Source organism: Carcharodon carcharias, chromosome 14, assembly GCF_017639515.1.
Source record: "Carcharodon carcharias isolate sCarCar2 chromosome 14, sCarCar2.pri, whole genome shotgun sequence".
NCBI lineage: Eukaryota > Metazoa > Chordata > Chondrichthyes > Lamniformes > Lamnidae > Carcharodon > Carcharodon carcharias.
This window is the reverse complement of record NC_054480.1, coordinates 25,713,212-25,737,092: the sequence shown is the minus strand read 5'-3', so window position 1 is coordinate 25,737,092 and position 23,881 is coordinate 25,713,212. Positions and strand designations below refer to the sequence as shown.

The 23,881-nt window shown below is 39.0% G+C and overlaps 1 protein-coding gene across 2 annotated transcripts in view; it reads left to right on the top strand.

Annotated features, from left to right (window-relative positions):
- The window catches only part of rpn2 (ribophorin II), a 59,319-nt gene extending 44,054 nt beyond the window's left edge, over positions 1–15,265 (top strand). Inside the window, exons 16-18 of one of the 2 annotated variants that reach the window (XM_041204427.1) lie at positions 1,771–1,900; positions 12,582–12,659; positions 14,974–15,265. In XM_041204427.1, coding sequence (XP_041060361.1) covers positions 1,771–1,900; positions 12,582–12,633 — 182 coding nt within the window. In that variant the 3' untranslated portion in view covers positions 12,634–12,659; positions 14,974–15,265. The remainder of the gene's footprint in view (positions 1–1,770; positions 1,901–12,581; positions 12,660–14,973) is intronic. The other variant, XM_041204429.1, reaches the window with a different exon arrangement.
- Positions 15,266–23,881: the final 8,616 nt, after the last annotated feature.

Genomic DNA, 23,881 nt, shown 5'->3' with positions numbered 1-23,881 from the left:
ATCAGCCATGATAGTATTGAATGGCAGGGCAGGCTCGAGGGGCTGAATTGCCTACTCCTGCTCCTAGTTCTTATGTACAGAAAAGAGATCGAAGCCCAAAAATTTCAGAACCAAAGTATAATCCTTGAGACGTTAATGATCCAATTTAATTGTAACGTATAAACGCTAATGAAATGAAAACTGCTAAGTAGATGCTTAAAACATTTACATGTTTAATTTTTTTTTTTAGTTATTCAAAGTATTAAAGCAATCAGATTATGGATGACAATCTGAATTCTTTGGGGCCGAATTTTCCCCCAGTCTGGGGGGGGTGGATGTTTAGGAGCGGGTGCGTGGAAGCACGCCCCTTGCCACCATTTTACGTGAACGGGCTAATTAAGGCCCGCCCAGCGTGACATCCACCAGGAAGCGCTATGTGCTCCCTGTGAGGGCTGGGGTGGGGGGGGGGGGGGGGGGGGGGGGGTGGGATTCCCTGAGCCGAGAGTGAGCTCTCTCACACATGCGCACAAAAGAGTGCATTCATCTCCCTGAGGCTAAGGGAGATCGGCTCCACAATAAAAAAAATCTTAAAAATAAGAAAAAAAAAATTCCCTGATGTCCCCTCATTTGACAATGTCACATGAGTTGGAACATGTCCATCACTTTCAAATACACCTTTAGTACATTTTTAAAAACCTACGTGAAACCTCATCCTGCCCATGAACCATCACAATGGAATAAAGTAAAAGCCAACAACCTAATTTGAGAACTTAGCCATTTGACTATCTCTATGTAGAATAACCTTACCATCAACTGAGTAATTTAATAACTTGCCATTCTGCAATTGTGCAAAATTGCATTTGTTTCAACAATATTGGTTGCTCTTTTATTTCCTGTGATTTAATCATTTTAATTATTCTACTTTCATTGAATCATTCTGTTTTTATTGCTCTATTCCTTTATTTTGTGTATCTTGTGCATTAAGGAAATAAGTACAAGCTAATATAGTGAAGGTAGAACTACAACTTGATGCAAAGATATTGATGAAAAAAATGAACAAATTGCCAGAAAACACATGTAACAACACCATTGCAATTAACTTACTTAAACCCCAGTTTTGTATTCAGTTGTAAAAGTCAACAGCAGGCCCATAATTGGCATTTTTGTAGACAGGTATGGAGCCGTTGGGTCTGCAAAGAGTTGTTAATATTGGATGATACTGATAAGTAAAAAGTAAACTAACATCCAATGATTTTTTGGAGCCATTGCTTTATTTTTGTTTATTTGCTAGAGCCTTTTGATTGGGTAACATAAGTCAAATTGTATATAGTTTTCTAATTTCTCGCAATCAAACAGCAGTGACTTGAGACCATGCCAGTCTATCTTTGGTGAGCTACAGGCAGATTATAAACAAATATTCAATGGTGATTATGTAAAATTTGCAGTCTGGATCAGCTAGTCCTCAGCAGTGAAATAGTTTAAGGCGTTGCCAAGAAAATATTTTAATTGCCTTTTGTTTCAGGAAACTAAATCAAGTGCTGTATACAGATAGCGCAAGTTTAAACATTAACATTGGTTAAAATGAAAGTCTGAATGCAACTAGCAGGATTTGATAAATTAAAGAAACTTGATGACCACATGTAGCATCTTCATTTTGACCAGGTAGGTCAGTGAAGTGCTTAACTATTAACAGGCTAAATCCAATGTTTGTTCAGCCTAAGTGATCTCTGTACTGATAGCCCTGTTATACAATGTCAGCCTAAAACTTTCCTTTTATCTTACTTTCTTCAGGAATGTTGGGACTCATGTATGTATACTGGACTCAGCTGAACATGTTTCAGACTCTGCAGTATCTTGCTATACTTGGCAGCATCACATTCTTTGCTGGAAACAGAATGTTAGCTCAGAAGGCAGTAAAGAGGTATGGAATTCTCATCCAACCCAAAATATTCTGTGCATTAGCTCTTTGCAGCTATATGTTTGATTGCTGTATGTGCATTTAGATGATTGTATTTTTTTAATCACTGTTGAAGTTAAATATTTTATCGGCACTTAAAAAGAAATGAAATGTTTAACTCTTACCATGATAAATGACAGGAGCTGCATCCAGTGCAATCGAAGCCAGGTAGAGTGATAATAGTTTTGAAGGTCCCTCAATGGTCAATATGTTGGAAGGTAACAATTCCCCAGTGCCTGTCTGCACTGTGGAGTTTACCACCTTCCTATTATAATTTCAGCATAACTGGAAAGAAAGACTGTGGGGTGCAGCACAATCTTGATCAACTACGTGTACTGAACAGGAAAATTGATGGAAAATGCACAGTTAATATAATGCCATGGGCAGGAGGGGGGTTAATTTAAACAGCCCTGATTATTCCTCTCACCACCCGTCCGTAAACAAAAAGGTGCTTTGATTTGCTTGCCCTCTTTTAGAAGTGTGGTGTGTTTCCCAACCCCTCAGTTTTGGTGTGTTCCAATTTTATGTTAATTAACGCCTCAGCCAACGCAAGATCGGATAAACTCAGTGGGTTAGATTATTTGCACACACTCGAAATGCGGAAGGGGAGTCACTATTTAGCTTTCTGTGCGTTTGTACAGTAAAAAAGGGATAGAGAAAGAAAGATTTACCTCGCAAAGACCTCCAAAAAGAATCATTGTTTCAAGTGTGTCCAGAATCAAAGTCCAATGATGTTTTCCTTCACAGAGGTCGGCAGGCTAAACTGATGCCAGATAATTGACTTTTCCAGTAGAGTTGATTTCCATGATGAGATGGGCACTCAGCGATGAATCAGTTTTGTAGGCGATGGTACAGAAGTTCCAGTAGAAACAGTGGGGCCAGGCATTCAAACCTGGACAGAGCCCCTTTTTTGTGCTGCTGCTTGTAGATGGTAAAAATGGCAGACTGAGCTTTGCAGCTCCACAAGGCAATATTACTGATTTCCCCCAGCTAGGGGTTCATGTAATATGTTTATCACCTCTCCACTTTGGCTTTGAAAAAGGGTGTGTATCTGTTTGTCTGCGTCCCTTAGATTGTTAATGTCCCAATCATTAAGTCTCAAAGAGAGGTTGTGGGGTCCTTTGTCCTAGCAGGTGGATCAGATCCAGTTGGCTAGCCTGGCTTATGAAATGTAGATGGCCTTTGCATTGTTCCCTTTTAATTTGGTCTCTGCAGCCCACAGAAAGTCGTTGGGGTCTCCTCAGAGATAACAAAGTGCAAATTTCTTCAATACTGCCAGATAGCCCTTTTTGTTCAGGGTCACAGACAGACATAGCTAATAGCCTTGAGGATATATATAAATATAGTGTGAGATCTTAGCCTCCTGACGATTTTGCCAAGAGTAATTTTAAGCATCAAGAACTTCAAGATCACTAAAAGCAAATTCCATTCTAAGCAAAAAAAACTATTAGCATTTAATGTTTAAAATTTATTTTCTAAGTATTTTCAATAGTTTAACTAACAGCTTCTATTTATAAAGCACATTTAACATTGTAAAACACCCCAAGGTGCTTCACATGAGCATTATGGAACACAATTTGACACTGAATCACATAAGATAACAGGACAGATAACTAAAAACTTTGTCAAAGAGGTAGGTTGTAAGGTGCATCTTGAAGGATGAGAGGGGTGATGAGGTAATCCATCACTAAATTATAGTAGGCACATTCACGCTAGACAAGATATCTGCTATTTCAACTATCGTATGCATAAACCTGCGCAGCTTTCCTATCTGTTAAGTAATCGTTTAAAAAGTTACAGCTCCGTGCAATGCACAGTATCATTCTCCATAAAATACCTGGCTCTAAAGCAGTGCTATGCCCTAGCTAGAAATTATATCAGCTGCATATATCCAGATACATTTCAGATTTAATAAAACTTGTAGCAGGGTGACTCAATATGGGTGGCAGGCCGATCATGCCTGGCTCCCATTCAGGGTTGACGGAGTTCGTCATGAGGCGATTCAACTTGGGCAACTGTTGTTGGGGCAGGTGTAAAGGAGCCTTAGTTTTACCTGTTTCTACCAGCTGAGGTTGGTTAATAGAGACAGTGGTTACCCAAAGTGAAAAAGTGTTCCATTCTCTAGTAGTGACGTTCTTCAGCTTGATGCACAAAATCTTTCTATGAGAAGGAAGCAGCGGAATAATAGTCTTTAGAAAAAAAAATCCAGAAAATGGAACCTGCATCTCATCCAGGGTCCACTGAATGAAACTTATCATTGTAATTCGGCATTAAATAATATCAAAGAGATAAATTGGCTGGAGAAACTAGTATCTTTTTTCTTCATATTAGGTGATGGTCAGTTCTAAAAATGACTGATTAGAAATTTGTAGCATATGTTACCCACCCTTTTATCAGAAGGGGTGATTGTTTGGAAACAGGAAGAAAAGTGGAACATTTTTGAAAAATACTTCGAGATTATTTTTATTAGATTAAATTATTAGAATTAGTTTATTTTTAAATATTGATATGTTTACAACACTTTTCTGACTGCTATTATAGAACCGAGTGAAGAAATACAAAACAGCTTTTAAAATGGTTTTGTCATGTGTTTTAACATTCAGATACTATTTGACCCCGACTGTCTTCCCCATCTGAAGTGATGGATGTGCTGTGCTGAGCCCAACTGTTCAGCGTGGGTTTATAAACCCGACTGCTGAGCAAATTAAAAATAGGGGGACTTTCAGTGTGTTGATTTTATATATTTGACATGTAATTTTGATTCAGTTGGTTTCATGAGTCTGAAATGTTACAGCTATAGTTTGCTGTTGTATTGGAGAATTTAAATAATTTGCATTTTAGAGCTGTCTACTAATGTGGTTCATTGGCCACTCATGCAATAAAATTCATTTTGTACCCACACAAACCAATTAGAAGTGATACTGGTACCCTTTGAGGACTGTAGCATTTCAGCTATAAAATGCAAATGTAAGTGGTCTTTTTTTATTCAGCGAGTGCCAAGGCTCATAGAACAATGTGGTGTTGTAAAGCTTCACACTATGACAAACTCATGTGCAACTTTCCAGTTGCAGCTTTGAGAGTTAACACATTGCAGTTTAATATACATTTAAGACAGTCCATAGCATTTGACCTCAAGAACAACTTGTGTTTATTTAGCACATTTTACATTGAAAAATATTGCAAGGCTCTCCTCACAGGCATAATCAGACCAAAACTGACAGTGAGCTAAAGGTGGCGATACTTGGAAGGATAACGAAAAGCAAGGTTAAAGAGTTTGATTTGGAGGAAGGTCTTAAAAGAGCGAGAAGTGGAGTGAATTCTAAGTGTGTTGAGAAATGGAGTGTTGGGGTTTGGGTGAGTGGAAGCGGTGGTGGTGCGGAGGGAACGAGGTTTGTAGTGGACCAGAAGAAGGAAAACAGAGGTTGGGAGTGGCTTATGGGCTAGGAACACAGGGATGCAAATTTTAGAAAAACAAGATATTGCAGATGCTGGAAATCTGAAATAAAAACACACATGCTGGAAAAACACAATAGGTCTGGCAGCATCGGTGGAGAGAGAAAAACAAGAGTTAATGTTTTGAGTCCAATGTGACTCCTCTTTGGAACAATCATATATATGAGAATTTTAATTTTGACGCATTGGGGGCCCAAGAGTTAATATAGCTCAGGACATTAAGTGAGCAGGACTTTGTGTGGGATAAGATATGAGTAACGAAGTTTTGGTTGAGATGCCGTTGATATGAGACTTGGATTGGAGGCTTGGCTCAGGGTCCAACAGTCTGGTTCAACCTGAGACTGTGATCAGTGGGGAGAGCTATCTTTCTTTGCTTCATTCCTTCATTCTTTGCCTCATTGTCTGCTGATACTTCAGCCTGAGCCACTTTTTTGGGCAGTTTTTGGCAGTTGTGGTTTGCCATTGCCTTCCACTCTCAGTGGTGGGGCAAGGAGGCTACTTTAGCCAGAACACAAATTGAACCTGTGCTGTTGATGTTATTCCGAACCGCACACCAGGCATCAAACCAAACCCCAGAAAGTATGAGAGTGTTATATATTAGAGTGTTTTGACTATCTATATTCATCCTATATAGTAACTCATAGTGCATATCAATGTTTTAGCTCATATATATATCTATACATTTTATCTGCAAAATGCTAGCTGATAAGTTATCAATGTATTTGATCTTACACACATTTTGTATCAATAAAATATATGAAAGAATCATGGAATAATGTGATTAAAGTGTAAGCATTTTTAAAATAAGCTTCTGAGATGTCAAAGAGCTTTGTATTTTTAACTAGAATCTGGTTTTACATCCCTGGAACCTTCTGAATTATAGGAAAAATGATAATTTGAAAACATTTTTCTCATTTCAAATTCTTTATGTATGACCATGGATGTCATTTATATTTTCTGTGTTTATACAACATACACAAATATCCTGCTTGTCTTTTCAATGCAAGTTTTTGTTTTGAATGGTAATCTTTACCTCTGGTGTTTCTGCTCTCGTTTGCTCCCTCTCTTGAAGGCAATGTAAGTCATTCTACACACATCCAACTGCAAACTACCATTCCTCATACCATACAGTGAGTGTTGCCAGGCTGTTCAACCAAAGCAACCCTCACATCTGAGCCAAATTCTGTTAACTGGCTGTTAGACCAAGATGAGCAGCGACGATTTTTCCCTACTTTGAACAAAAAATGCTAATGCAAACTATAATGATGTTATCATCCTTAAGTTGATTACCTTAGCACAATCCAAGGGTCAAACCTGTTTTCTCCCTGACCCAAATGGATCATTGAAAGTTCGTAGAAACATACAGCACAAGAGGAGGCCATGTGGCTCATCACATCTGTATCGACTCTGAAAGAATTAGCCAATTAGTCTCACTTTTCTATTAGAACCATAGAACTCTACAGCACAGAAAACAGGCCATTCGGCCCTTCTAGTCTGTGCTGAAATATTATTCCGCTAGTCCCATTGACCTGCACCTAGTCCATAACCCTACAGACCTCTCCCATCCATGTATCTATCTAATTTATTCTTAAAACTTAAGAGTGAGCCCGCATTTACACGTCAGATGGTAGCTCGTTCCACACTGTCACCACTCTGAGTGAAGAAGGTCCCCCTAATGTTCCTCCTAAACCTTTCCCCTTTCACCCTAAAGCCATGTCCTCTCGTGTTTATTTCTCCTAATCTAAGTGGAAAGAGCCTACTCGCATTTACTCTGTCTATACCCCTCATAATTTTGTAAACTTCTATCATATCTCCCCTCATTCTTCTACACTCCAAGGAATAAAGTCCTAACCGGTTTAATCTTTCCCTGTAACTCAACTCCTTAAGACCCAGCAACATCCTAGTAAATCTTCTCTGCACTCTCTCAATCTTACTGATATCCTTCCTGTGGTTAGGCGACCAGAACTGCACACAATACTCCAAAGTTGGCCTCACCAATGTCTTATAAAACCTCCTCATAACATCCCAACTCCTATACTCAATACTTTGATTTATGAAGGCCAGTATGCCAAAAGCTTTCTCTACAACTTTGTCTATCTGTGAAGCCACTTTCAGGGAACTCTGTATCTGAACTCCCAGATCCCTTTGTTCCTCTGCTCTCCTCAGTGCCCTACCGTTTACTGTGTATGCCCTACCTTGGGTTTGACCTTCCAAGATGTAACACCTCACACTTTTCTGCATTAAATTCCATCTGCCATTTTCTGGCCCATTTTTCCAGTTGGTCCAGATCTTACTGCGAGCTTTGAAAGCCTTCCTTGCTGTCCACAACGCCTCCAATCTTAGTGTCATCAGCAAACTTGCTGATCCAATTCACCACATTATCATCCAAATCATTGGTATAGACAACAAAACAATGGTCCAAGCACAGATCCCTGAGGCACACCACTAGTCACAGACCTCCAGTCTGAGAAGCAATCATCCACTACCACTCCCTGTCTTCTCCCACACAGCCAATTTCGAATCCAGTTTACAACCTCTCCATGGATACCAAGTGTCTGAACCTTCTGAACTAACCTCTCATGTGGGACCATGTCAAAGGCCTTACTAAAGTCCATGTAGACAACATCCACAGCCTTTCCTTCATCTACTTTCTTGGTAACCTCCTCGAAAAACTCTACAACGTTCGTTAAACACAACCTACCACGCAAAAGCCATGCTGACTATCCCTAATCAACCCTTGGATGTCCAAATAATTATATATCCGATCTCTCAGAACACCTTCCAATAATTTACCTACTACTGACGTCAGGCTCACCGGCCTGTAATTACCTGGTTTACTTCTGGAGCCTTTTTTAAACAACAGAACAACATGAGCTACCCTCCAATCCTCCGGCACCTCACCCATGGCTAAGGACATTTTAAATATTTCTGCCAGGGCCCCTGCAATTTCTTCACTAGTCTCCCTCAAGGTCCGAGGGAACATCATGTCAGGCCCGGGAGATTTATCTACCTTTATTCGCTGTAAGGCAGCAAGCACCTCCTCCTCTTTAATCTCTATATGTTACATGAAACTACTGCTTGTTTCCCTTCCTTCCTTATACACTATGCCAGTTTCCTGAGTAAATACTGATGCAAAAAAAAACTGTTTAAGATCTCCCCCATCTCGTGAGGCTCCACACATAGACAACCACTCTGATCTTCAAGGGGACCAACTGACAAGGGGACAAGTTTTAATATACTTGTAGAAACCCTTTGGGTTTACCTTCACATTATCTGTCAAAGCAACCTCATGTCGTCTTTTTGCCTTCCTGATTTCCTTTTTTAGTATTTTCTTACATTTTCTATACTCTACAAGTACCTCATTTGCTTCTTGTTGCCTATACCTGCTATATACCTCGCTCTTCTTCTTAACCAGATCGCCAATATCCCTTGAAATCCAAGGTTCCCTATGCCTGCTAACTTTGCCTTTAATCCTGACAGGAACATACAAACTCTGCACTCTCAAAATTTCGCCTCTGAATGCCTTCCACTTACTGAACACATGCTTGCCAGAAAACAACTTATGCCAATCCATGCTTCCTAGATCCTTTCTCATTTCCACAAAATTGGCCTTTCTCCAATTTAGAATCTCAACTCGAGGATCAGACCTATCCTTACTCATAACTAGCTTAAAACTAATGACATTGTGGTCATTGGACCCAAAATGTTCGCCTACACATACTTTTGTTACCTGACCTGTCTGGTTCCTTAATAGGAGATCAAGTATTGCATCCTCTCTCGTTGGTACCTCTATATATTGATTTAGAAAACTTTCCTGAACACATTTGCCATCCAGCCCTTTTACAATATGGGAATCCCAGTCAATATGTGGAAAGTTAAAATCTCCTACTATCACAACTTTCTGTTTCTTACATTGGTTTGCTATCTCTCTACAGATTTGCTCTTCCAATTCTCTCTGACTATTGGGCAGTCTATAATACAACCCTATTAGTGTGGTCACACCTTTCCCATTCCTCAGCTCCACCCATACGGCCTCTGTAACTCTTTCGAGTACAAACCCGTTTCCATCTGTTCCTAGTCAGATGAAGTTACATTGTTTCATAGTTTGCCATTGTGAGATTTGAACTCTGGATCTTGGGGTTACAAACCCAGTACCATAACCACTTGGCTATTTAGGCCAAGCCATATGGCCTCTGTAGACGAGCCCTCTGGGCTGTCCTGCTTACGCACAGCTGTGATATTTTCCCTGACTAGTAATGCCACTCCTCCCCCTTTCATCCCTCCCCCTCTATCACGTCTGAAACAACAGAACCCCAGAACATTGAGCTGCCAGTCCTGCTCCACCTGCAACCAAGTCTCACTAATAGCAATAATGTCGTAATCCCACGTGCCAATCCACGCCCTAAACTCATCTGCCTTTCCGACAATACTCCTTGCATTGAAATAGATGCACCTGAGAACATTTCTATCACGTACGGACCCTTGATTTCTGTCTATACGTGCATTCCTCGCTTGACCTTTATCCTCCTCCACCTCACTATCTGCTCTAACACTCTGGTTCCCGTCCCCCTGCAAATCTAGTTTAAACGCCCTGGAGCAGCACTAGCAAACCTACCCGCAAGGATGTTAGTCCCCCTCCAGTTCAGCTGCAAACCGTCCCGTCGGAACAGGTCCCACCTTCCCTGGAACAGAGCCCAATTGTCAAGAAACATGAAGCCCTCCCTCCTGCACCATCTCCTTAGCCACATATTTAGCGGCATTATCCTCCTATTTCTAGCCTCACTAGCACATGGCACGGGTAGCAATCCTGAGATCGTAACCCTGGAGGTCCTGTCCTTCAACTTAGCACCTAACTCCCTAAACTCTCTTTGCAGGACCTCCTCCTCCTTCCTATCCACGTCATTGGCCACAACATCTGGCTGCTCACCCTCCCTCCTGGGAATACTGAGAACTCGATCCGAGACATCGCGGACCCTGGCACCCGGGAGGCAACAGACCATCCAGGATTCTCGATCTCTCCCACAGAACCTCCTATCTGTCCCCCTAACTATCGAATCCCCTATCACTACTGCTCTCCTCTTTTCCCTCCCTCCTTTCTGAGCTGAGGGTCTAACCTCGGTGCCAGAGACGCAACCACTACAACTTGTCCCTGGTAGGTCGTCCCCACCAACAGTATCCAAAAGGGTATACCTATTGTTGATGGGAACAGCCACAGGGGTGCTCTGCTCTTTCTGTCTATTCCCTTTCCCTCTCCTGACATTCACCCAGCTGCCTGCCTCCTGACTTTTAGGGGTGACTGTCTCCCTGAAACTCCTGTCTATTACTGCCTCTGCCTCCCGTATGAAACGAAGTTCATCCAACTCCAGCTCCAGTTCCCTAACTCGGCTTCTCAGGAGCTGCAGCTGGATGCACCTTTTGCAGGTGTAGTGATTTCTATTCTATTCCTGTAACCTCGAAAATGTTTTTCTTTCAAGTATATATTCACTCCCTTTTTAAGTTACTACTGAATTTGTTTCCACTGCACTTCAGACTGTGCATTCCCAATTGTACCACGTCATTTAAAAAAAATTCTCCATCTCCCTCCTGGTTACTGACCTTCCTGCCAGTCAGTGGAAAAAGTTTCTCTGTATATTCTCTAACAAAACCTCTTTTAAATGTCTCAGCTTCCTATTCTGCTCTAAGAACAACAATCCCAGTTTATCTAGCTTCTCAATTACTGAAGTCTGTTATCCTTGGTACCATTCTAGTAAGTCTCCAATGTTTTGACACCTTTTCTAAAGCGTGGTGTCTAGAATCAGACATAGCACTCCAACTAGGACTGATCTCCAAAGGTTCAGCATAACTTCCTTGCTTTTGCCCTCTGTGACTCTCTTGTAAAGCCTTGGCTCCTCCTTGGCTTTTTCAACAACCTTCTCAGCTTTTCCTCCACTTCTGTTCTCTATGTTAATCTTTATAACTTAGCAAGGTAACTATTAGAAGTAAATGTGTGTTTATGCTGCTGGCTTCTTTGTCTGCAGATGACTAATCATGTATTTTTGACGAATTCCTGTTGGATCTATAATTTTAGAAATGCAGCTAAAGCCACTTAAAAATAGATTACCTGTATTCTCTCATAGGAACTTGTGAGCCATGGGGGAAATTTGTTTTAAAGTCACCCAAGGCGCAATGTTTCAAAATGAAAGGATGCAAATTATATGTCTGTCATGACATTTGACAGTTCTTTAGAATCTTGTAAATCAAATATGCCTAACAGACTTTCGTGGTTAGTTTGTTCAGCAAAAGTAGAGCATTTTGTTCTATACGTCTTACTGGAGGACAAGTTTGGACTTAACTGTGATGTTCCCTAAGGTGAAATGGTTTACTGAGGGTCAGTTGAGGCAGCATGTCAGCAATAAAATTGCTATAATTCACTACAGTACCTTTGGCTTAGGAAACTAAATTGGAAGGGCAGGTTCTAGCTTGTAATTCCTATCCAGCCCTCCTGGAAGTATGATGACAAAATGTGCCCTGCTGTTATGCCCCATGTGATTGAAAATCTCACCAATTACTGCATAACGACTCCTTTGGCGAGGTAACTGAGAGGGCCTATTGGAACCATATTTTAGTGAACACCTTGAGAACGACAAGTTCTCAAGTTGAAAAATGTCAATGCACAAAGAAAATAGGGACTTGAAGTACTGGGGGGCCGGGGGGGTTGGTGTCGGTGGGGTGCTGCTGTCAGCCGAGCATGGGCCTGTGCCTTCAGGAGAGGAGAAAATTGGGAGTGGGGTTCTCTGTTTTCTTTTGCATCTATTATAGTTTGTTGAAACACTTATAACACAAGTTCATATCTAATTGAAACCTTTTTTTTTGGTTTAAGTCTGTTCAAGCGAGGTGTGTAAGCAGTGAAGGGGGAAAACAATCAAATGTCAGAGATAGCAGTCTTTCCAGTAATTTATTTTTAAAGCAATAGATTGGAACTTTTCCAATTAAAAATGCCATGACATACCGCTAGAGTCATTAATAAACCTCCAGGGGTTGGTCTTCCATGTAGGCTTCAATGATTTGACCTTTTAGTGTGTACAGTTTCAACCTATCATCAGTGGCACTTCACTGAAGAATGTATTATTCTGTGAACTTTACTTTGAATCATATTCCTCTGTCCTTAAGATCTTTTGTCTTTCTAAATCTATATTCCTCTCTCCTTTGCCAGGATTGCAGCAGAACAAAGCAGTAGATTGGCAAAATATAGGACTCTTCGGTAGAAGGGTTTCTAATCAACCTAACCCAAGTAAGGGTTTAAAGCGCATCAGCTGTGTACATATATGTTTGTGGAAAATTAGCTTTTCTGATATGCATGTGAACCATTAAACATTTCCCATTCCACTGTGCATGGCAAAAGATGTTGTTGAAATTAATAATAAAATTGTATTAATTTTACATGCTCATTTTTAAAGTTAATTTTATCACCGTTGGGATCATACAGTCCTCCCATTAGGTGTGATTTGGACCTAAAGTGCATTTTCTGCCAAGCCAGGCCTTGTTTGGAAGTTTGATGCTTGTTCAAAACAAAATTTCTTTAAATCTCATACCAGGTACATAAAGATCAGGCTAGGATTTGGAGGCAAAATCATTGCTATACTGTGAGCTTGAGGTGCCAAAGTACAAATTCTTTTTTGATATTTTCCCATTTCCAGTTACTTTCTATTGTTGCTCATAGAATTATATTTAAGATTTTAGCTTGGAATTAAGGAGGAATGTCTACTGTAGAAAATTAAGAGGCTTTGAGTATATTTATAGAACCATATTACACTGAAGGAGGCCAATCAGCACAGATCAGGTCAGCTCTTTGAAAGAGTTTTCCAATTAGTCCCACTTCTCTACTTTTTCCCCCATAGTCCTTCAACTTTATTGTTTTATATTAATATTGTTTTATTAAAGCTAATTAATCTAGATACATATGTAAATATAAGCATTGGATAAAGGATAAGGAGTAAACATAAAAAGGAATGAAATAAAAAGTTACTTGTGATGGTGTCAGATAACCTTGAAAATACATGCCAACATTTGTACTAACTTCAGCAAGAATAAGAACTAATAATACCATAAGGGATAGAATTTCACAGTAGTGATCCGAGAATGTATGATTGTTTAACTTGAACTTTAATGGAACCAACAATAAACTATATTTGGGCAGTAAAGGTAATGAAGTTTCAAGCATTTCTTCATAGTGGCTTGATGAATTGTACTAGTTTTTAATTTTCTTTCTGTTGAATGGGACATGTTTTTCCAGTGTTGGTTTTACAGCTGCATGTTGTTTTGCATGCGATATTTTCATGTTTAAATGTCACTTTTGGGTTTTTTTTTGTATGTTTTTCAAATTGCTATTGGATCACAATTATTCAGGAAAAGCATTGTTATAAACATTCTAGCATCCATACAAATATAATTAATAATTTCAAGCTCTAACATTAACTTTCCTGGATAATCAGAATCATAATCCATTTCTGGTAGAAAAGTTTATTGAAGTTTGCCTTTACTTAACACTTGGTGGCTGTGGAAACTCAAGATATAGCTGAATTGTGGATGTACCTACATCACATGAACTTCAGTAGTTCATGAAGGTGGCTCAACAATACCTTCACAAGGGTAATTTGGGATGTGTAGCAAATGCTGGCCAAGCCAGCGACACCCAGATCCCTTGAAATAATAAGTTTTTTTAAAAGACAAGTTGCCTTTATGTAAACGAAATTCTAATGTATCTATTTTGTGAACCATTGTTTTAATGGATGCACTGTTCTTCAAATTTTCTAATCTCAAATGCTCAATGAACCTCATGTATTTAACTGAATTGCTTATTGTCTCTTCTGAGTCAACCTTCCATGTGCTCAAAAAAGTCAGGCTCAAATATTTGCATCTCTGACTAAAGTTAGGTAAACCTTTCATTAAACAGAAAGTGTGTAGAATATTTTAAGATAATCTTAATGGTTCCTCGCTTAGACTTCTGAAGGGAAACCACATTTTGACCTTGTCATTCTTTCTGGCAGCTTGCAAGTGAACTCCACAGGGGCCCAGAGTTATTTGTAAAATCATGCTCTCTGCTTTGATTAATGTGAAGTAGTAAGGGTAGTCACTTATTTCATGAAAAGTGGTTGTTTCAAAGCTCTGACCTCGTCATACTTAAATTCCTAGGATTGTGTAAGTTCAAGATATATTTTGACTAGAAAGTGCAGTTGATCAAAGAAAAATTTTTGCAATGTGGATTTGATGTATACCATGCATTGTTTATGTATGACACAATGCACCACAAATGAAATCAACCATACCTGTGGAAGATAGTTAAAAGCTCGGCTTGGAAATCGCTGAAACTCAGTGTCTGGGCTAGAAAAAAATAAATGATTTATTGATTAGCATTTCTTTAGAAGGACTCGCTACTTTTCTGGTTCAGGACAAATGGTCAGCATGTGACTAGCAGATAAAGGAATTTAACCTGGTAGCTGTTCACATTATGCAACTGTGTTCATTATTCTACGTAACTACATTTAAAAGTCATGGTACTGTGGTGCTTTTTTCCCCCTAAATATATCTGGTTTTCTTCTTTTTAGATCAGGGAATTGATAGAAAAGGAAAATTCGGAAGATGAAAAATATTCCTAAAGCCTGAAGATGTGCCACCGAATTTTGAAACCTGATTGTAATTCCTTTTTTGAATTGGTGATGGTATTTGTTTTTTTTTTTAAGAAGTGCACTGATATTTGGTCCATATGAGGCCACCCCTGATTTTTGCAAGTGCATCTTTTGGGTGAATCTCAAATATGTGCTGGCTTCCCTTTTGGCTCTCTCTGTGTTTTGTAATATCAGTTATGTTTTCTGCAATAAATCTGAGCAGGAAATAAAATATTGTCATCACCTTCATTGGAATGACCACCATTCATTTAAAGTTCCTCTGGAGGACATACTATAGAAATATTTACTGTCACTTGTTTTACAACATGACCAGCTAACTGTTAGCTGGGATGAATGGCATATCACATAAAATAATAATTGATAAATAGATAATATACAGCATGCACAATAGCTTAACATTTCATGTAAATAAACTTTTCATTTAGGTAGTCTGTTTATATTCTCAAACGTTTTAAAGTGTGTCACATACAAAGATTTTTGTATAATGTCTTATGGAGGCAAATATGCAAGCTGCGTCAAGGTACTAATGTTTATTGGTGTTGGTGGTTGAAGGCAAAACATTGGCCAAGGGACCAGCTTTTTTAAATCATCCATGGGATGTTGGCATCGCTGGCTAGTGCCAGTATTTATAGCCCATCCTCAACTGCCCTTGAAAAGGTAGTGGTGAGCTGCCTTCTTGAACTGCTGCAGTCCATGTGATGTAGGTGCACCCACAGTGCTGTTAGGGAGGGAGTTCCAGGATTTTGACCCAGCAACAGTGAAGCAATGGCAATATATTTCCAAGTCAGGATAGTGTGTGGCTTGGAGGGGAACTTTCAGGTGGTGGTGTTCCCATCTACCTGCAGAAATGGGAGAACTCCCTCCTCTTGAAACAGTTCTGTGGGATGTTTAGTGTGCAGCCACAAGAACAAGACAATGGAGCCTTAATTTAAAGTTTCATCTGAAGATGGCGCTTCCAACAATGTAGCTTTTCCTCAGTACATGAGTTTAGGACTAAATACAAGACCTAGAATGGGGCTTGAACCTATGGTCTTCTAAAGAAGCCAAGTTGATGCTGCAAGTTCCACGTGGCTGCAGATATGTGTAGTTGAAATAAGTAGAAGGATATTTTATATAAAGCCATAAGGAATACAATTGCTTTGGCGTCATGCAATTCAGATTTTGAAAGAAAAATTTTGTAAAGAAACATTGGTCGGTAGCCACTGCAGTATTGTGTTTAATGCAAGTTTCTCATGACAGCTTTTGAAAGAATACGGCGAATGACCATTAAATGTTGAGAACAGTAAAAACAAACTTTAAAGTCCCTTTTCTTAATTTACTGTTGAAGTATTCTGAAATTTAATTATGGTAGCAATGCTTTTTGGAGTCCTGCAACAATATAAGTAGTGAATCTATTCAGCCACTGAATTGAGGCCATCAGATCTTGTAACCATTGCATAATCCCATCAAATGTTGATCCATGGTTCAAAACTACATTGATTTTGGTTTGTGCATTTTGTTTCAGAACAGAAATAATGGCCTTTAAAAAATCAATTTTGAATATAGTCCATTACTTCAAGTCCTTTTACAAATAGATTGATTAATTTGGGTTCAATCACATTTTGGTATTTGTGTACAGCTATGGATTGATGTATCAGAGCGTAATTCAGAATATTGCACCCTCCACAGGGTGCACACTTTAGTTAACTGAACTTTAGAGTGGCGTACTTCAGGGCAAATAGGGCTAAAAATTGGCTGAAATCACCGCCTTTTGTTAAGTTAGGAACAATGATTAAATTAAATATCAAAAGACTAAATGCACAACAGTCAAATGCCTCCATGGTCTTGCCCCACCATATCTCTAAGCTCCAGCGTTACAAGCAGTCGAAATCTCTGCACTCCTCAAATTCTGGACTCATCCCTGATTTTAGTCACACCACCATTGGTGGCCATACTTTCAGTTGCTTAGGCTCCAAGCTTTGAAATTCCCTCCATAAACACCCACCCTCTACCTCTCCTTTAAAATGCCCCTTAAAATCTTCCTCTTTGACACGCCCTAAAATCTCCTTATGTGGCTTAGCGTCAAATTTTATTTCTAATGTTCTTGTGAAGTGGCTTGGCAATTTTATTACATTAAAGATGCACATTGCTGTTGTACAGTATTGAATACATGCCTTCAATGCACACCTTCATTCAGTCAATTCAAAAACATAATTACTGCAATAAAAGTAGTGGAATATTGTGCCAAATCCGAAGTTTGTTAGGATGAGCCCAAGTCCTGCTGCATTTTCAGTCTAACTCCTGATTTTTATATGTTGTAAAACCTCTATTTTGGGCTTGTCTTTCGGTCTGAGCTTTTGGGGCTGTTTTTTGAAATTAATAGAAAGGAAAATTGGGAGAGGTGTGTATCTGGCAGCTAATCTGACATTTGTTTTACGCTCACCAAATTAAAAATATTCCTAATGACTTGATGGTTGCCTCAATATTACATGCAAGTCTCAAAGCCCCAAGTCCCAAATCCTTTGTGTGTGCGTAGTTACATAAATGATCAATTGCCCTAATTACAGTTGGTGGTATGCAAAATCTCTTCCTAATCATACTGACTCCATTATATCTGTTATTGCCTCGTAGTGAAACATTATAGTAATTTGACACAAAACTGTAAAGACTGACTATCAAATTCAGCTGCTCCCTGGGTAAACTTGCTGAGCCATTGGTGGAGCCAGACTGATTAATTTCATGATAAATGTCTTTAATTTATGGGTGTTGAGGAGGCCAAAATGCAACTTATAGAGGACACAAAAGTCACAGTTGATGGGAAGGATTTTTAGCAGGCTTTTGAGGAGGATAGGGAGGTAGCTAGGTATAGAGGAGGAAATTTGGTGCACATAAATGATAAGTTACGATGGACTAAAGGGAACAGAATAAGTCAGGAATAGCAGATAGGAACTTATGACTGGAGAAGATCTCTCAAACAGGTTGTAATGGAGGGATTTGAAGTTAAGGAACCTAAAAATGATTGCTGTCAAGAACCAATCTAACCCTTATGGGAGGTAGAAGAGCATTTTTGTAATACCTTTAGTTTAAATTATTTATGATGAACTCTGCACTGTTCCCTCTTGTTTTAAAGTGTTAGACTTGTGTTGTTTACACCACCAACAACCCACCCACCCCTTCCATCATTTTTACTTTTTATTTACTTGACTTTGGAATTTTATTAGCTACTGTTTTGGACGGATGAGCACTTAACAAATTTCGATTTTGGCTCTTCTCTTTCCAAATTCGGATGCTTTGGGTCAGAAGTTGAGAAAAGGGGAATGCTGCATGGCCATTATATGCTACATTTTCCCCACACTGTGGATAACGACAGAAACAGGCTACTCACCCCAACAGGTCTATGCAGGTGTTTATGTTCCACATGAACCCCAAATCACCTTACCTCATCTACATTAACCTTCTGTTAGTTCTCCTTTATGTACTTACATAGAATAAACAGCACAGAAACAAACCCTTTGGCCCAACCAGTCATTTTGGCTTTTATGCACCATTTGAGCCTCCTATCCTTTTTCATCTTAATTCTTTCGGCATAACCCTGTCTTCATTTCTCCCTTATTTATGAATCTGCCCTCTCTTAAATACATCCCCTCCATTATGGCTGACAACATCTAGGACCACTTCCATCTCATTTCCCACACCTCCATTCAGTCTGCAAGCATGACAAGCTTCCACTCACCTGTCCCTTTAATTCTCAACTCCACTCCCACTCTGACCTCAGCCAGCATTCTGCTAATGAAACTCGATAGAAGGTCAAGAAACAGCATTTCATTTTTCAGTTAGGCACTTTCAAACCATCTGGACTCCGTATTGAATTCAGCAATTTCAGGTCATAACCATGTTCTCAGCAGCTGTTGGTAATTTTTTTTATCAGATGTGGGCTTCGCTGGCTAGGCCAGCATTTACTGCCCATCCCTAGTTGCCCTTGAGAAGGTGGTGGCGTTCTTGAACTGCTGCAGTCCATATGGTGTAGGTACATCCACAGTGCTGTTAGGAAGGGAGTTCCAGGATTTTGCCTCCAACAACAGTGAAGGAACAGTGATATAGCTCCAAGTCAGGATGGTGGGTGGCTTGGAGGGGAATTTCCAGGTGGTGGTGTTCCCATGCATCTGCTGCCCTTGTCCTTCTAGATGTTAGTGGCTGTGGGTTTGGAAGGTGCTGTTGAAGGAGCCTTGGTGAATTCCTGCAGTGCATCTTGTAGATGATTCTGCTATTACCATTCACACCCCCTCAATTCATTTTTTACTTGTCCCATGACCATTCCCTTTTGCCTTGCATCATCATCATCCCCTTTTGTCATTTAATCTTTCCTGCCTTCCCGCCCACCCCATCACAGAGCTTCCCTTTTGTCCTTTCTTCCCTTCTGCAGCCATCTTAACAGTCTTGTTAATCTCTGCTTTTTAAATAAAAGACAGCTCCAGAAAAATATATACTGAATTCTGCTGATATTTAAAGGTATGAAGAGGACATGCCTTTACTGGGCATGAAATTTTCATCAAAGTATATTCCCAGTTGTACATAATTTCTGAATCAATTCCTACTTAAGTTATATTTCATATTTTTTTTAGCCAGAGCTTATCTTTGTATACTCGTAATGATAAACATTCCTGTTCCAATCTGTGCAATGTATTTAGCTCTCCAATTATTCCATTACTGCTTAAGAAAATCTCATCAGTGTTATTTTAAACCATTCCCACTGATGTTCTACATTGTTCATCACTGCTTTCCAGTCTTAAAACTGATTTCACAAGGGAGAAAAGCTAAATTATCTCTCGATAACCACAAACAGTAGTTTCATGAGTAATACCAGACTTTGATTATGCTCAGTGGGATTTAATGGCTTACAGGATAATTTTCTTCTTGACATGAGCAGTTTATTAAGAAAACAAGTCAATAGACAAAACAAGAGAACCCATTCTGCGTATAAGAGCAGAGAAAGATTTTTGTCACATGAAACGACATTTCTCTAACACTCATACAGAGAGAAGCCCAAGTTGCAATTTACAGGACACTGGTTATTCAGTGGACACTGAGACAGGCAAAAAAGGGGTGAAGTGCAATGACAGAGCAATGCTATAATTTCAATAAACTTCCAGTATAACACAAAATCCTGTAATAGTAATTCAACAGTGCATTAATTTGATGCACAGAAATCTAATTCACTTGCAAAACTCTTCGGGTCCTTCACAGACCACTAGGATCTGTGAACCCCAGTTGTCATGTTTCAAATTATGTCTATTTAATAATCATTAATGATATGTGACTGGCAACTTTAAATCTGTGTTGCTATAGGCTCTGAATGAGATAAAATCTACATCTCCGAAGCCTCTGATCTGAAGGCTAATGAGACAGTCTTTCCCAGTCCATCAGTATTTTTGGATTATTTGAAACAGAGGCAAATACTTGAATTTATATGGTGCCTTTCATGGCTTCAGGATATATCAAAGTGCTTCACAACCAATAGAAAGTACTTTAGAGTTGTAGTCCCAGTCGATGTAGAGCAAGCTCAAATATCGTAATCATCCAACATTGTGTTGTTGCTGGAGTTTATGCAGTGAATTATTTATCATGGGGTTTAACCACAGCCAAATTAATAGTGGTTGACTTTGAATGATTTACCCAGACCTTTCTTACAACAGATAATGAACTTCACATTTAAAAAAAGCCTTTTTTGTGCTTCCATTTAGACACAAATAATTAAATCTTATTTACATAGTAGACACTGGTTTTGGATTAATAAGTGAAACTAGTAGACTGAAGTGATATAAATGGATAAGCTGCCACCTTTGCACTTATTCTTGAAGTGCAAGCTGATTTTAAAAATGTTAAGGTTCTTAGCGACCAAATGCCTAACTACCTACTTACAGATGACCATAGTTTACTGTGTGTCCCAATGCTGAATTTTTGAATGAGGTCTTTAGATTAAGTAATCTAAATTGTTGGATTATGGTTTGGAAACTCCCTTTATTCTCATTTTAGCATTGAACATTTGCATTCATATTTATCCATTGTTATCTATGGTAGCTCTGTCATTTTAATCTTGATTCCCTGTTGTCTTTCTTTCCTTTGCCCTTAATACCATTGCTTGCCAGCTACCTCCATCTTAAAATCTAAATTGATTTTGCATCTATGGTCTTCTGAAGCAATATATTCCATATTTCCAGAACCTATGAAAAGTTCATTACCGGATTTTCTTTTAACCAGGTTAGCTTGAATTCTGACGATTCCTTTACTAAATGGTTTCCTATCTGAATTCCCTTCATTTTTCTAAAACCCTCAATCAAATTACCTCTTCACTTCCTTATCTCCAGGGAAAATAATTCTGATTATTTAGTCTCTTATCAGTACTTTGGTCCCTGCTAGCATTACTGCTGTGCTGTATATAATAGTAGGAATGTTCCATGCCTTTTGTATTCTATGCCTTTTGTGATAAAAGCAAGCATCCCATTACTATTTTTGATGACTAGAGCCATATATGATTCTACAGCAAACATTTTTTTTGCAATCATTGGCAATTAAAGGATATGGACAGACAGTTCGTTCTTCATCTACAGTGCGAGCACATGTATAAATTGGTCATCAATCTGTGTTAAGCTATCAAGTTACTTCTGATTTTGAGTTCAAAAACTTCTGCAAAATCAAGTCAGTTTACACTTCAATTTTTGGTCTACACCCAGGGGGTCACATTTTCTGAGTTCTAATTTAATATAATGAAGTTATATACTTATAAAAGTACTTACAATGTGTTTTTATATTTCTGGCTCATTTACTCTCATTCCTTTTTTTAAACTTTTTATCAACTTTTTGATGGCCTTTTTCTGGTTTCTAAAAAAAATTCCAATCCTCAGACTTGCTATTAATCGTTGTAACATTATAAGCCTCTTCTTTTAATCTAATACTATCCTTAGCCTCTTCAGTAGTCCATAGATCGACCTTTCTTGATGAGTTTTAGCTTTCCAACGGAATGTATTTTTGTAGAACATTTTGAATTGTTTCTTTAAATATTTCCCATTGTTTATTTACAACCATACCTTTTACCCAAGTCAACCTTAGCCAGCGCTCCCCTCGTACCAATGATATTGGCTTTAAGTTTAAGATTCTTGCTTGTGATTGGAGTATGTCACTTTCAAACTTAACATGGAATTCAATTGTATTATGATCATGATTTCCCAGTGGTTATTTTACTGAGAGATTGCCAATTAACCCTGCCTCATTATACAATACTAGATCTAAAATAGTTTTATCCATAATTGGTTCCATTATGTATTGCTCCAGAAAATTGTCAGTAAAAGAATTATACAGAATCATCTTTCAGACTACCTTTACCTCTTTGGTCCGGGCTAAATGAAGATTAAAGTCACCCTACAATTGTTACATTGCCTTTCCTATTAGCTCCAATAATTTATTCTTTAATGCAATGTCCAACTGAATTTTTATTAAGGGGCTTATAACTACTCCCAACAGTATTTTCTGACTCTTGCTACTACTAATTTCCACCCATTCTGATTCTACTGCCTGATTTTCTAAGCCAAGATCCATTATCACTAATATCCTTACTTCAACCTTTACTAACAGGGCTACTACTTTTCCATTCTGCCTGTCTTGAGGTATTGTATACCCTGGAATATTTATTTCCCAACCTTTGTCATGTTGCAACCATATCTATGTAATGGTGATTAGATCTAAACCATTTATCACTATTTATGTCACAAGTTCATCTATCGTACTGTGGATACTTTGCACATTCAAATAAAGAGTTTTTTTTTTACTATTCTCTACATGGACCTTACTTGCTGATGCGCTATAACCGTCGAACTCTGTCCCTTCCTGCCCCACTCTGCTTATCTTTACCCATTGTTCCACTGTTCTATTGTCTTGACCTTTCTCTTTTGATTTTTAATTCTGCCTTCATCTGAACCCTTCCCACCCCCTCCACTCCTGTTAGTTTAATGCCCTATTTACACTACAGCCCTAGTTACGTGATTTGTATATAGATGCAGTGATCAGAAGTCATCAATTTAAAATTATCATTAGGATAGTGAGGAAAGAGGTTTTTCTTTACATAGAAAGCTTTTAAGGAATGGAATGCTTTCCCTTAGAGATTAGTTGAGGCATAAACTATTGCATGTTTAAGGGAAAAGTGGAAGAACATTTGAGGCAGAACATGAATCAGGGCTATGAGAAGAGAACAGAGCAGTGGAGTTGGCATGGAGCCGATGGGTTAAATGATTTCCTTCTGAGCTGTCAACATCTATGCTCTCATTACTTTTATGGCCAAAGTGAAAGATTTTATCCCTGGAGAAATGGAAAGCATTCACTTTCAATATCCACTAATAGCATGAAGAATTCAGATGCAATATACGGTATGGCAAAGTGAAGTCCACTCTATTCTGTACCAACTTAAGGTATTCCTTTTTCAATGAGGAGTGCATGGCAAGAGCAGCACCAGACATAGGTAAAGGAGGTGCTGACCTGGCAAAGGTACAACACAGGACTTCATACATGTTAAACAACAGAAGCAGCATATAGTAGTCAAAGGTAAATGATCCCACAACCAATGGATTAGGTCAAAGCTTTGCAGTCCTATCACATCCAGTTGTGAATGAGAGTGGACAATTAAACAACTAAAGGGAGGGTTGGGGGGTGGGGGGCTCCTTGAACTTCCCATCCTCAATAATGGGGAAGCCCAGCAGGGGAGTCCAAAAGTCAAGGCATTTGCAATTATCTACAGCCAGAAATACGAGGTGAATGATCCATCTTGACTTCCTCCTAAGGCTCCCACCATTACAGATGC